At 50.1% G+C, this 13,781-nt stretch overlaps 2 protein-coding genes across 3 annotated transcripts in view; one reads left to right on the top strand and one right to left on the bottom strand.

Moving 5' to 3' along the window:
• Positions 1 to 210: 210 nt before the first annotated feature.
• RFC5 (replication factor C subunit 5) lies at positions 211 to 12,280 on the top strand. The gene is made up of 11 exons (XM_046025235.1): positions 211 to 376; positions 2,087 to 2,151; positions 2,420 to 2,556; positions 3,921 to 4,000; positions 4,663 to 4,736; positions 6,149 to 6,308; positions 7,037 to 7,118; positions 7,434 to 7,563; positions 8,367 to 8,444; positions 9,440 to 9,494; positions 10,499 to 12,280. Exons 1-11 carry the CDS (start codon positions 312 to 314, stop codon positions 10,593 to 10,595), a joined length of 1,023 nt encoding a protein of 340 aa, XP_045881191.1. The 5' UTR covers positions 211 to 311; the 3' UTR covers positions 10,596 to 12,280.
• WSB2 (WD repeat and SOCS box containing 2) overlaps positions 11,983 to 13,781 on the bottom strand; it is an 18,195-nt gene continuing 16,396 nt past the window's right edge. For both annotated transcript variants that reach the window (XM_046025234.1, XM_046025233.1), the window contains one exon: positions 11,983 to 13,231. In XM_046025234.1, coding sequence (XP_045881190.1) covers positions 13,069 to 13,231 — 163 coding nt within the window. In that variant the 3' untranslated portion in view covers positions 11,983 to 13,068. The remainder of the gene's footprint in view (positions 13,232 to 13,781) is intronic.

The raw sequence follows: 13,781 nt of genomic DNA, 5'->3' as shown, positions 1-13,781 counted from the left end.
TGCTTCCCCCGTCTCCAGCCTCAGGAAGCCCCGCCGCACCGGCGAAAGGGCAGAGCTGGGCTGAAAGGGCTGACCGGGAGGGAGTCGGGCGCCCGGCGCCTCCCGGTAACCTAGTAACCGGCGCCTTGGCAACGGAGAGGGGGCGGGACCTAGGGAGGAAGTCGGAAGCTGGGGGCTACATCTCGCGAGAGTTCCGTTTGCGCGCGAACTCTAAGTGCCAGGGCGCCAGGGCCCGCTCGCGGCTAGTGACTGTGCAGGCCACCGGGGGCCGCGGCGATCCCAGCGGACTTGGATACCTTTTTCACCCCGCCATGGAGACTTCAGCGCAGCAGGAGCAGCAGCAGCCGGTGGTGGCCAAGATCAGAAACCTGCCCTGGTAGGAGGAGGCCTTTCTGCCGCGGCAGAGGGGATCCGTGGCCGGGGTGGGCCAGCGGCCAGGCCGCCGCCCGCCGGACCTCGTCCTGCCGCCCCCGACCTGGCCCGGACGGAGCCCCAGATTTTCGCCTTGACATCCCCAGCTCCCCAGCCCCCTCCGTTCTTCTAGGACGTTTGCCAGGTCTTCCCGCTGCCCTACTCCCAGCGCCCCCATTCCTTTTACGCGCTGCGGGTGACAGCACCGGGGTTAGACCCCGCATCTTCTGACTTTGCATCTGCCTCCCTGCCAAAATGCTCTCTACTCTTGCCGGGGTCTTCGATGCAATTATTGCTCAAATTCTAAACTGAAATAATCATGATAATAATAACGCTTCCCAGTTAAGTTGTATTTACATGGCTTCTTATTAGATTAGCAGGGACCCTGTTAGATGTTCCATCTTTACAAAGACCCAAAAGGGAGGTAGTTATTATTCTGCTTGTAAACCCAAAACGTTAAAGGACTTGCCCCAGGTCTGGAGCTAGAAACAGGTTGGGATTTGAACCCAGGCGAAGTGAGAGCTTGCACTTGTAACCGTCCTACTTCCACAGTTGCCTCTGAATGTTGTTTTAGAAACTGATGGAACTAGGCCTGATGTCTTTGAAAGCTCCAAGTTGGTCTTGTCAAAGAAGGAGTTCAGTTTGTTTTTATCGTGGAAAAAACACATAACGTACCCTTTACAGTTGTAAACATCGTAGAGGGTATATAATTCCGTGACTTTAAGTACTTTGAGAATGTTGTGCTACCGTGTCACTCTCTAGTTCCCAAATTTTTCATTTTACCGCAGATGGAAACTCCATACTTAGGAGCAATTACTGTCCATCCCCACCCTCCCCTTCCTGCACCGCTAATCTGCTGTCTCTGAATTTGCCTGTTGTGGCTGGTCATATAAATAGAATTGGTATGTGGCCTTTAGAGACTGGCGGCTTTCGCAGCATCATGTTTTCAGGGTTCATCCATGTTGTAGTGGGTGTGGGTGCTTCATTCCTTTTTATGGGTGAATAATCTGTTGTATGGATCGGCCACCACTTACTTACCCATTCATCTTCTGATGTATATTTGGGTACAAATTCAATTTTTTTTAAAAGATTTTATTTATTCATTTGAGAAAGAGAGAGAGAGCATGAGCATGAGGGGAAGAAGCAGACTCCCTGCTGAGCAGGGAGCTCAATGCAGGGCAAAATCCCAGGACCCTGAGATCAGGAATTGAGCCAAAGGCAGATGCTTAACTGACTGAGCCACCCAGGTTCCCCAGTGAGTTCCATTTCTAATTTACTTTGAAATAGTAGGTGCCCATTCAGGTTGAGATTATTTATAGGCAGATAGCTGGAAAGGTAAAATGAGAGCAGTGCTATGGGCATTTTGGGCTATAACCTTGCTGGGCCAGGCATGGTGGCTGTCCTGTGCATTGTAGGATGTTTAGTGACATGCCTGGTGCCTATCCACTGGAGGCCTGTAGCACCCTCCACCCAACTGTGACAACTAAAAACGTCTCCAGATACCACCTCTCTGGAGGATGAAACTGTCCCTGGTTGAGAACCAGTAGTCTGTATTCAAAGTTAAAGGATTTTATTTCCCTTTCTCTTTTCATTAGGATATGAAAGGATTCTTTTGCACATGACAGCGTGTTCTTGGGTTTGTATGTATTGTAATCCATGCTGAATTGTATTTCAGGGTTGAAAAATATCGGCCACAGACACTGAACGATCTGATTTCTCATCAGGACATTTTGAGTACCAGTAAGCATCCGTATGTCAGTTGCTGTCATTCTAGTTGGAGGACCTGTATAAATTTCTTGGTGATGTCCCTGCTGAGTAATAACCTTGAAGTATCTGACTGAGCTTTATGGAATGTGGCTGTAAGAGCCGAGTCCCTTCAGATTTTTCTTTGTTGCAACTGCCTCTCATTTGAACGTGGGTTTGAGTGCATTCAAGCCAACTCAAGGGCCCAGGTGAATGAGGCAACTCTTGGAAACTGATGGGGTCTCTCTTTCTTCCCAATCCTCAGTTCAGAAATTTATTAGTGAAGACCGCCTGCCGCACCTGCTTCTCTATGGTCCTCCGGGGACGGGAAAGACCTCCACCATCCTGGCCTGTGCAAAACAGCTGTACAAAGATAAGGAATTTGGCTCCATGGTCTTGGAGGTAAGTAAGAGGATTCTTCTTACTCTGCAAAGAACTCGAGTCTCTTAGTTCTCTTAGATTTGTCTTACTTTACAAGTAAGTTGCTGTGCTGGAGGTGGGGAAAGAAACAGACAAAAGGTCTCGAGTGGCTTTTATCTAGAGTCGACATTTGGGCCTGGATTGGCATTAGCTAGAGGACAGGGGTAGGGCTAGATATTTTTCTTTGCCTTTGCCAACTTCACGCAAACACTCTGGGGCCCCTGAGTGAGTGGTCACTCGGTGGCTTGCTGTCTTCCATGTGCCCATCCAGAGTTCTTCTCCATGTGGCTCCCTCCCGTTCTTGCCCTGGAAGGCTGAATTGTATTGAATACAGGCTGCCTTGTCGTTTGGCTCCCCCTGGTTACGTTTGGCCAATAGGGGCCCTGGCAGGAGTTGGGGGAAGGAGAATGGTGCCTGGTTCTGTCTCGGGGGTCACCACAGACTGACAGCATCCCTGCCTGCTGGGCAGATCCCACAATCTTCTTTTTTTTTTTTTTTAAAGATTTTATTTATTTATTTGACAGAGAGAGATCACAAGTAGGCAGAGAGGCAGGCAGAGAGAGAGGAAGAAGCAGGCTCCCTGTGGAGCAGAGAGCCCGATGCGGGGCTCGATCCCAGGACCCTGGGATCATGACCTGAGCCGAAGGCAGCGGCTTAACCCACTGAGCCACCCAGGCGCCCCGATCCCACAGCCTTCTTAAGACCTGGGGTTGGTAGTGGGCCCCAGCAGTTGCAGAGGAGTTGCACAGCTCTTGTGGTTTCCCCACCCCACCCCGCCCCCGCCGTTTCAAATCTCTCTACATGTCATTCTCTTCAAATCCCTGAATTTGCATATGCCATCTGTTTGCTCTGAGAGTGGACTGATACCCGTAGATTACAAGATTGCAAATATTGTCTTTTGCAAGAAAAAAACGTTTAACTTATTTTTTCATTATAGATCTTAGAACCTTACTGCCACCAGTGTTCTTCCTTCAGTATGTTAAAGACTGGGTAACTTCTGGGTTGCTCTGGGTTGTGGTGGCTCACATCAGCATGATTCTGTTCATGCCAGAGGTGCTGTTCATGGTGGTCAGGCCAATGAGTTACTCCGCCAGAGTATGTCAGCGTTTGTCCTCCAGTGCGGAAGGGAACACAGTCATTTGCCTTTCAGAACGTAATGTAATGGTGTAGCAAGTTGTGAGTTTTAAATACAGTTGTGATCTTGGTTTTTAATAGTGTTTATTTCATAGCTGTCGTTAGACCTAGAGACCTAGCTTGCCGAGCTGGGTGGATAAAAAGATAAATAAGTTTGTAGATGACATACAAACATGTTTCTAATTTACTCTGGCTTCTCTCTCCTGCATTAGCTGAATGCTTCAGATGACCGAGGAATAGATATCGTTCGGGGACCCATCCTGAGCTTTGCTAGCACAAGGACAATATTTAAGTAAGAATTATTTGCATAATTTCTCTCCCTAGAGACTCTGATCAGTGAGATGACAGAGGTTTATTTTTTTAATCCTCCCCTTTGCTTGTCTGTAAAGGTACAAAATGACTTCACCAAAAGTAGCCATGAAAAAGAGGTATAAAAATGCTAGTAAGAAATAATTCCAAAATAAAATTTCACCTAAGTCTACATTAGCAGGTTGTTTGGGAAGCATTAACTTCATTTGATTCGTTGACCAAAAACTGTTTACATCCTAAGACCAGATGAGCTAGTTTGAATTTAAACAAACATGAATTGAGATCGGGAGGGATCACGGGGAGGTGGTGAACAAGGAAAAGATGAAAAGACAGGCATGTGCGAGGGCGAAGGTGGTGGAGAAAAGCAGAGCCAGGCCCGAAGAACAGGACACCCTGTGTGCACAGAGGAAAGGCAAACGTGCCAGGAGGAGCAATGTAACAAAAATACCCAAGTCAGACCTCAGTTCCTCTAAGAGTAGAGTGACAGGCCTGTCCTCTGTGTGACCACAGAAGCCTGCTTTGCTCAGGTCGAGGAGGAATGGACTCTCTGAGGCAGGGCCTGATGGCATAGTGTACCTGTAGGTTCGGCCCAGAAGTGGAGGGGAGATTGAAGACATCTTCAGATGGTGCCATTTGTCTTCCTAGGAAAGGCTTCAAACTAGTGATCCTGGATGAAGCGGACGCCATGACTCAGGATGCCCAGAACGCCTTGAGGAGAGGTAGGAAGCTCTCCCAGGAATGGTGTGTTGGCTCAGGAGTGCCTTCAAGAGAGAATTAGACTCTTGGGACATGAGACATGCAGTGGCTTGTTGACCGATTTCATCTTCCCGCCCAGAGAAATCTGCTGACCTTTCTGTATCCCACCCGACAATCTAGACCAAAGCTCTCGGTACTGGGGGTCTCCTCTTTCAGCAGCTGAAAGATAGAGGCCTTGGTGGGACTTTAAGTCTGACCAGACAGTGGTGTCCCATCCTCTTCCATAGGGTTCAATGTGGGGTTGGGAATTTGTAGTTTTTGTTGTTGTTTTTAAGATTTTATTTATTCATTTTTCAGAAAGAGAGAGCACAAGCAGGCAGAGTCAGAGAGAGAAGCAGGCTCCCTGCTGAGCAAGGATCCCGATGCAGGACTCGATCCCAGGACCCTGGGATCATGACCTGAGCCGAAGGCAGCAACCTAACCAACTGAGCCACCCAGGCGTCTCGGGAATTTGTAGTCTTAGAATGGGGGGTGGTGGATATGGAAAGTCTGTTGTTCCTAAACTCCTGGGTAGACCTTTCTGCTCTTGGTACCCTAAGATAGACAATAGCCAGGAAAACAATTCTGGAAATGTAGTCACACTCAGAAAGCTGACATGACTTCTCTATTTGCCAAGGGGCTGATCTGGCAGGGAAGGAGAGTATCAGATGAGTTGTCTGTCTTAGGGCCCTGGTGCAGTGGATTTCTTTGAAAGGCCACTGGTAATCTCTCTCGTTAAGATTCTGAGGTAATCAGCCAGGAGACAGGAACGGTCTTGCAGAGTTGGGAGAAGGAGTGGGTTTGAGGGGAGGAGGAGGACAGTTAGAGTGTCTTCGGATCTTAAAAGCTTTGGCAGCCTTTCTTCAGCATTTGCTCTGTGCAGTGACTGTCAGTCTGGGCAGGTCCCTGTGCGAGAACATTGGGTAACTACAGAACGCACCCGGTGTTTCCTAAGCTTGCTGAATTCGATTAGCGTTCTGTTGAATGTTCTAAGGCTTGGAGACGGAGTCCACTGGGAAGTCCACAACAAGCCACCCCCTCGCCCCATTAGAAGGTGGGGCGTCATCAACCTGCCAGGTGGAGTTTTATGCAAAAGGACAGAAATACTGGATTTCATAGCGCCACGGAGCAGGATGGCAAGGACGCCAGAATCATGGCACCTCAGAAGGAAGGGACACATTTTATAAAATCTCATTGAAGTGGCATGTCCGTCAGCTTTGGGGAGGAGGATGGCTGGCTTCCAGTCCTGGCCACCCCAGCCACAGCCCCTCTCTCCCATAGCGCCCCGACCCGTGGACGGCCTCTGCTTGTGCACGTGAGCACAGAAGAGTACGGGGCCTCCAGGGCTCTGGAAGGCTCAGAATGGACAGGAGCTGGTTTTCTTTTCCCCTGCCAGTGATTGAGAAATTCACGGAAAATACCAGATTCTGCCTCATCTGTAACTACCTGTCAAAGATCATCCCCGCCCTGCAGTCCCGGTGTACAAGGTTCCGATTCGGCCCCCTGACTCCTGAACTGATGGTCCCCCGCCTGGAACACGTCGTAGAAGAAGAGAAGTAAGTACAGGGGAAAGCAGGAAAGCTGAGGGCCTTGGGGACTGGGAGGCAGGGCCCTGGGCTGGCTGGAGGGTTTACAGTCGAAGGTGATGAGGCGTGTTAAGAGCTAAGGAGGGTGCCTGGCCCAGAGTCAGCATCAGGGTCTGCGAGCTGCTGGCTTCCCCGGCGACTCATGGACAGCCTTCGCAGGAAGCCCTTGGTTCTTCTCTTGATTCCATCGCCCTCCCCTGGAAGCTGTCCCGACTTCCTCCTACTCTCCTTTTGTCATTGGCAACTGCGTGCTGCCAGAGTCCCTTCTGCTAAGATGCCTCCAGCCTTTTGGGACTAGGAGGGAAGGTACTGAGACATTACTTTCTGTCTAACCAGTTGCCAAGCCCGTAGCCAGCCCAAGCTGCTGCTTTTTGAAGGGAGGTGCTCTGCCTCCGTGACCATAGCTCTCGCCAGCGCACTTGCCTCTCAGAACAGAATTCAAAGCCAGTTGCTCAACACAGCAATGATTGGTCCTCAGTGAGGGTCTTGCCCGACTCGGGGTGGGTGGTCCCTGCTAATATGAAGCCCATAGCCCTGAAGACCAGAGCGAATTCGAGATCCCCCACCAACCGGGAGAGTACTGTTAACTGTGTCCTTCCCTTTTTTTTTTTTCATTATTTCAAAGCCTTAGTCGCCTCCTTGGTGAATGCTCGTGCTTTCTGAGCTCCTCTTACTTCCTCCTGCCTCGTTCCTTTCAGAGTGGACCTAAGTGAGGACGGGATGAAAGCACTTGTGACCCTTTCCAGCGGAGACATGCGAAGGGCCCTGAACATTCTGCAGGTACGGTGCCGCCGGAGCAGGTCTCGAGCCGCCGCTTTGGAAGCGGTTTTCGAGAAAGACAAAAGTAGTAGCGCAGCCAACCTGTAAATTCAGAAATCGAGAAACTGGGAGGATCTCGATATCATCATGTACCACTGATATCCCCCCCATCTTTGGGTTTCGAGTAACTGAAAGACTAACGTGCCGCAAACGAGGTAAAGCGAGGGACGGGCTCTGGAGCCAGAACACCCGCACAGCGGCCTCAGCTCCCTCGTGACCCGTGTGCAGCGTGGTGGCCGCTGTGACAGCCACCATTCTCCCCCTCCGTCTGCACAGAGCACCAACATGGCCTTCGGGAAGGTGACGGAGGAGACCGTCTACACGTGCACCGGGCACCCCCTCAAGTCCGACATTGCCAACATTCTGGACTGGATGTTGAATCAAGACTTCACCACGGCCTACAGAAGTATCCTTCCTCACGGCCTGCGGATGGCGCACGACGTACCTGAGGCCCCTGCCTGGCCGGGAGCCCAGGCCGCAGCCAGCACCTATACCCCGCTGGCCAGAGACCGTGGCTGCTCGTGGGGCTGGTCCGCTTGCTGAGGGAACACGTGTCTGGGGGTGGGGCAGGTCCCGTCCTTAAGGCCCTCACGTGCTTCCCAAAGGAGTCTGACGTGGGTACAGCTTGAGGCCCCCTTGCTCATGGATGAGAGCAGCAGGACAACCTTGGTGCGGGGGGCTGGCAGATGTGACCATTTTTTTTTTTTTTTTAAAGATTTTATTTGACGGATAAAGATCACAGGTAGGCAGAGAGGCAGGCAGAGAGGGAGGGGGAAACGGGCTCCCTGCTGAGCAGAGAGCCCGATGCGGGGCTCGATCCCAGGACCCTGAGATCATGACCTGAGCTGAAGGCAGAGGCTTAACCCACTGAGCCACCCAGGCGCCCCAGATGTGATCGTTCTTGAGTGGCCAGCATTACTCTTATTCTGTTGTGAGATTCAAAGCCAGGGGCAGTGAGAGGACACCTTCTGGGGGACGCATTCAGCTCTGTCCTCTACTGGCCAGAGACCGTTCTATCCAAAAGCCCTTGTGGAAGTTGAAAACCTAGGACAAGGTTAGAATTGGGGCCCACCTGACACAGCTAGATTGAGACAGCACGTTGGGGTGAGAAGCTTTCCCAGAAGTCACCCCCAACGGGCTTGGGATTCAAATTGCCGTGCGCCCGTTTGTTCCGGAACCCGGCCCTTTGCCTTAACTGTTCCTCCCTAGATATTACAGAGTTGAAGACGCTCAAGGGGTTGGCGCTCCATGACATCCTGACCGAGATCCACCTGTTTGTGCACAGAGGTAACTTGGTCTTCACCGGCCAAGAAGCTGCGGGAGGCGGCGAGTGGGGCGGTTAAGGGCAGGGGCCAGGGAACACAAGGCTTCGCTTTTGAAGCAGAGAAACAGGAATGAAGCCTAAACCTGCCCCCCCCCGCCCACGGTTTTCGTTTTCTCTTGTTGCTATTTAAAACTTTGTTCCAAAACGACTCTTAACCTCTCAGACTCCTGGGGAAGCAACTCCAGGGGGCTAACTTTCTCTCCTCGGAGGGTTTGTATTTTACAGCAGGAAACAGTATTTTTAATTCATATTTCTCAGGGTATTTTCCCCCAAAAGGGAAGAGGGGGAACATCTGTCTAGGGCATAAAGCAGAGTAGTAAACTGTCAGTAAACTGTCTTTATATTCCATACTCCGCCATATCTTCTGTACAGAGACCTGGTTTTCAACCTTGGCAGCATGGAGGAATCACCCCAGACCAATCACTTGGCCGTTTGGGGGCATCCGGATTTTCTCAGGCTCCCTGGGTGACCTGCCGTGCAGCCTCCTCGGGGCAGCTCTTCCCCCCGCGGCAGCCAACTGCCAACAGTTGGGTCCGCGAATGTTCTGCCCGTGCCTCTCAGGGCCTCATCCAGGCCAGCTGATCGAGAATGTGGTCGGCTCGAGCCCAGCTCTGCACTTGGATTGTGGAAAATGAGTATGAATAGATTTAAAGATCAGTGATTTGTTTTTAAAATTGGCAGAACAAGTGAGAACTTGGCTTTCCCGTTCACTCCTAGAGCTGCCCCATTCCTAAAGCAGCGTCGATACCTCTCTGGGTTCTTGTGATCACTTTGGAACTTGCTTGCAAAATGGGTAAAAACTGAAGACTCATCCAGTGTTCACTTCCTTAGAGGCGTGGCAGCTCCAGACACCTTTAGTGTCCCCTGACGTGTAAGCTCATAACTGTCGTGGGACTTTTTTTTTATTGTATTAGGGAGTGGCAGACCCTCACTCATTTGAATTTGTTTCTCCCCACAGTTGACTTTCCATCTTCAGTTCGAGTACAGTTATTGGCCAAAATGGCAGACATAGAGTGAGTGCTTCCTGACTTTGATTCCTTTCCTTTTTTTACTCTGTTGTGCATTTTTTCTTTCTACCTGTTTGATTCCAACTTTGTCATTCCTACATGGCATAATCTAGTTTTTGGTGGGATCACTGAAAGAAACACGGGAAGGGTTTGATTTGCTTGTTAAATATACAAATGAACACAAGGACAGGTTCGGCTCAGTAACATGTTGGAGATAAAGGCCTCTCCTTAGACCTCAAAGGCTCGGTCCACATTGGTTCGAGAAGTGCAGTTACCTGGACGGCCCACTTCAGTCCCAGCATCGAGGTCATTTGGGGACAAGCAGCTGCCCAGCTGTTATTAAAGCCTTTTGCTCTAACAAAGCATATTGGGAGGCAAAGTAAACACAAACTCCATTTTCCACTTTGCCTGGTTCCATAAACAGTCATCAGCCCCCAGTGGAGCTGGCAGCAGTCATGTATGTGGACAGAAGCGTTGGGTTCAAAACAGACGCCAGCACGGGGCCAACTGTGATTGGCTATTGCGGGCTCTCGCATGCACACGAGGTCACTTCTCCCTACGTGACAAACGTCATGATTTTGCTTTCCCTGGCTGCGCCCTGGAAAGGTGGCAAGATGAATCACCAGTGTCCTGCTTTACTAACTAGGCCACAGAACCACAGTCCACCATTCTTCTAAGTGAATTAAGGAAATCTCTCAGTGCATTTTGTGAGTGAAGAAGTAAATCCCTATCACTTCAGTTCCGCATACGTCTAGATAGCTAGCACAAAGTTCAGAACACTGCCATTGATAACTTCTTTCTAATTCTTCCTTACCAGCTTCAGTGGAGTTGGTAAATGAATGTTCAGGCAGAGAGGAAAATGTCAGGGGACACCGAAGATGACCAGCCAGGATCAAGTTTGATCACCTGCCTTCCCCCTCCAGCACTCTGTTCGTCTTTGCTCTTGTTCTCTTGTCAAGAGGCCGCTGTCCACGATACTCTATTCTTACCTTTTGTTTGATTTCTTTTAGGTACAGACTGTCTGTAGGCACCAACGAGAAGATTCAGCTGAGTTCCCTCATTGCCGCTTTCCAGGTCACCAGGGACCTGATTGTCACAGAGGCCTGAACACCGAGCCCATTCGCAGGGATTCGGAGGCCCCACAGAGACCAGACGGTGGGACTGAGTCACAGCTGGGCACGAACGCCACGATCGCCCCAAGCTTTGGGAACTGTTCCTGGCGTGGTTGGGCCAAGGTTTAGAAAGTAGCATTTGAGGCCGGGCAGAGCAGGTAAAGAACAGTTGAAACGCCCAGCTCTCTGCTGCACTGCCCACTTGTGTTTTATGGGGAAAAAGAAAGCGCAGTGAGTTTTTTGGGTTTTTTTTCTGTTGTTTTTTTAAAGCCCTAAGGCTTTTACCTTTCAGTTGCTTGGAAGACAGGAAATCGGCCTGTCCCATTTTGCTCTAGAACCTAGGGCTTCCCAACCTCCCGTGGGGCAGCGTCTTCTAACTCCAAGTGAACAGAGGAGCCCCATGCTGAAGTGCACAGATCTCAATGGGGGCGTGGTCTCCGGATCTGCTCTGAGTAGGTGTCAAAAGATAAAGAGGTGTGCATCGATTTCTGGGCTAAACTGCTGTCTGTACTCTTGTAGATGGGCTCAGCTATCTTACTTTAAAATTGTCTTTTTATTTCTCTTCTACTAGCACGTTCCTGATTGTGGCAGGGACAGCAGGGGTAGGGACCTGGGCTTCTGTCAGCACGGGCGGGGCAGGTGCCCTGGGCCCAGGCTCCAAACCGCCCCCCCCCCCCCCACCAATGCAGGAAGGACAGGGCCCTGTGGACGGGGTGGCAGTCTCTTGCAGCAAACAGGTAGCCTTTGTTGCCTGCATTCTTTTCAGTAAAAATAAAGCAGCTTGCATGCTGGCTGTTACAAGCGACTCTTCCCTTCCCCAGTCAGAAAGACGCTGACTAACTCAACTTGCCTATATGTGAGATCCTCCCCTGTACCCCCATGTCACAGATCAAGCTTCCTTCGGAGGCTGCTCTCTCCCAAGTTGTCAGCTTCTCAGACTATCAAAAGGGAGAGGTTGGTCATTTCCCGCATCCACGGACACCTCATTCCTTGAGGGTCCCAAGCAAAGTTTGGAGCTAACAGCCAGAGGGGCCTCGGGGAAGCCACCCAGAACCTCTTGGGCTGCGCCGGGACGGTTCAAGATGACCCCACGGAGTAAAACTGGCCCCAGCCGTTCCCCGCTGTCCTCACTTGTTTTAAAAGGTCTTATTTTTTTTTTCTTAGTGGAAAAAATGAAACAGCCAAAAGTTTTTTAACTTTTCCTTCAACGAAAGCCTCTCATCTCAAAAATAATGTTTTTTTCTCCAGCAACAAAGGCGGTAGAGGAGACGCTTGTACTTTTGCGACAAGTTTTATCACGTTAACACTGGCCTCCACAAAGCACCTAGTAAGAAAGCCAAAGGATAAGATGTTGCATTTCTTTTAAAATAATTTAAAATATATTAAATTTTCCAAAGGCAGATTTCATTGCAATGAGGTGTCTTGATCAGAGAACTACACGCCGCTGAAGGAGAACAGTACTTTCAAGGAGCTATTTTTGTTAAGGGGGAAGAGGTGAAACGGGCTGACTTGTCTGATGAGGCAAAGCAGCAAAGTCAGACCTCAGACGCGACAGTCAGCCAAAGGGGCGACAACACCAATTCTCTACGCCACGAAGAAGAGACATCTTCACAACCGTTCGACTTAAGAACTATGGTTTTTAGATACCAGGGAAACACAGTTGTACCTTAACATCTGTGGAGAAAATACAAATAAATAGGCTACCACCAGCAAACTGCCGACAACTCAGTCGCCATTTTGGACAGTCATGCAGTTGAGGAATACGTCCTTGTGTAACTGGACACACGCGCTCGTCATCTGCACATGCACACCACTGCTTATTCAAAAAAAAAAAAAAAGCCATTTATAGTGTATCAGTCAGGAGCACAGCCTCTGAGTCACCTGTAACTTAGCTGATACCTCCCAGCAGACGGCTCCATGAAAACCTGGTCCTGCTGGTCAGAGGGGAGCTCGAGGAAGGAAAGCACTTGCCACCAGCAAAGCCACTCTGACACAACGGGAGAGAACTTTAAACAATCACCACCGCATCTGAAACACGACGGTGACAAGTACCAGGCAGAAGCCAACACTTGCCCACTTGCCCACTCGCCAGTCGAGGGAATGATCCACCCAACAGAGAGGCTCTCGAGGCCTTACTCTGCTTATCAAATCAACATGAGTCATGCACTCTGGGTCGAAAGGATTTTAGAAAGTGTTTGACGCAGCCGTTTCTAAGTGGACTGAGGATCTGGGGTTAGGCTCTGCCGCCACGGAGCCAGGATCCCTTCCACAACTGAGTGCCACAGGTCACACAGAGAAACCTGGATGACTAGTCCACCGGAAGCTGCTTTTGCTCTACTCTGGTCACCATGTCAAAGAGAAATTCTATTTCAATCCAAGACCAGCCATTTGGCCCATCGTTCCAGCTGCTCCTTTGCCAGGAAGCTTGATCCTGCTACAAGAAAACAAGTAAGACTATGGCGCGTGGCTTAAAAAGTCCTGTATGTGAGGAACTCTTTCATTTTCTTGGGGATCGGCAGTGCTAGCACTTGGTAGGTGGTCAGGAAACTTCGAAGGGCTTTCCGGCATAAGTGCTTCAGTGAGGACAGGACCCGAGGAGCCGTCCAGAACTGGACATGGCCATCCCTTGTCCTGAAATGGAACAGAAACCGACGCTTTAAGAGGGACCTTAAAAACACACGTTTTCCCAGTGACGGATACTAGTATTTCTACTCTCACTTGCATTAGCAGGAGACACCCGGGGAGTGCGATGCGCGGCCCTTAGATGCAATCCTGATGGTCGAAATCGATGTAAAGGGTGTGATGCTGAATAATTCAGGCCACTGAAAGGATCAGAAGGACTCAAGACACCTCCGATACCCACGTGCTATCCATGAGCTCGGCCCCTTCTGAATCACACCATGAGTTCAAATGAATAGAGAGAAGAGTGCCGCCTCCTGAATCATAGATGCTCCCTGCAAGGTGGTCTCTGCCCTAAATGGTTTCCCAGAAATTCTGCATCATCCCGACTCAGGCCTTCTTGTGGACGTGGCCCATTAAGTGGCATGAGTCATAACTCTTTCATTACTCTTAGATTAAAAGTAAATGATAACCTATCCTGGCAGAATAAAATATTAGAATTGTGTGTCCTCTTGGATTTCCTTAAAGGCTTCATCATAGGCAAGAACATTCTAGAGGCCTG

This window comes from Meles meles, chromosome 12 (genome assembly GCF_922984935.1).
Source record: "Meles meles chromosome 12, mMelMel3.1 paternal haplotype, whole genome shotgun sequence".
NCBI lineage: Eukaryota > Metazoa > Chordata > Mammalia > Carnivora > Mustelidae > Meles > Meles meles.
Note: the sequence above shows the minus strand (reverse complement) of the source record. Positions and strands in the feature narration are given on the sequence as shown.

Excerpts from the sequence above, each read along its gene's own strand:
- RFC5 (XM_046025235.1), top strand. The coding sequence starts at position 312 with ATGGAGACTTCAGCGCAGCAGGAGCAGCAGCAGCCGGTGGTGGCCAAG. Across the intron at positions 6,309-7,036 it reads CACGTCGTAGAAGAAGAGAA|AGTGGACCTAAGTGAGGACG; the intron begins GTAAGTACAGGG and ends CGTTCCTTTCAG. Across the intron at positions 7,119-7,433 it reads GGGCCCTGAACATTCTGCAG|AGCACCAACATGGCCTTCGG; the intron begins GTACGGTGCCGC and ends CCGTCTGCACAG.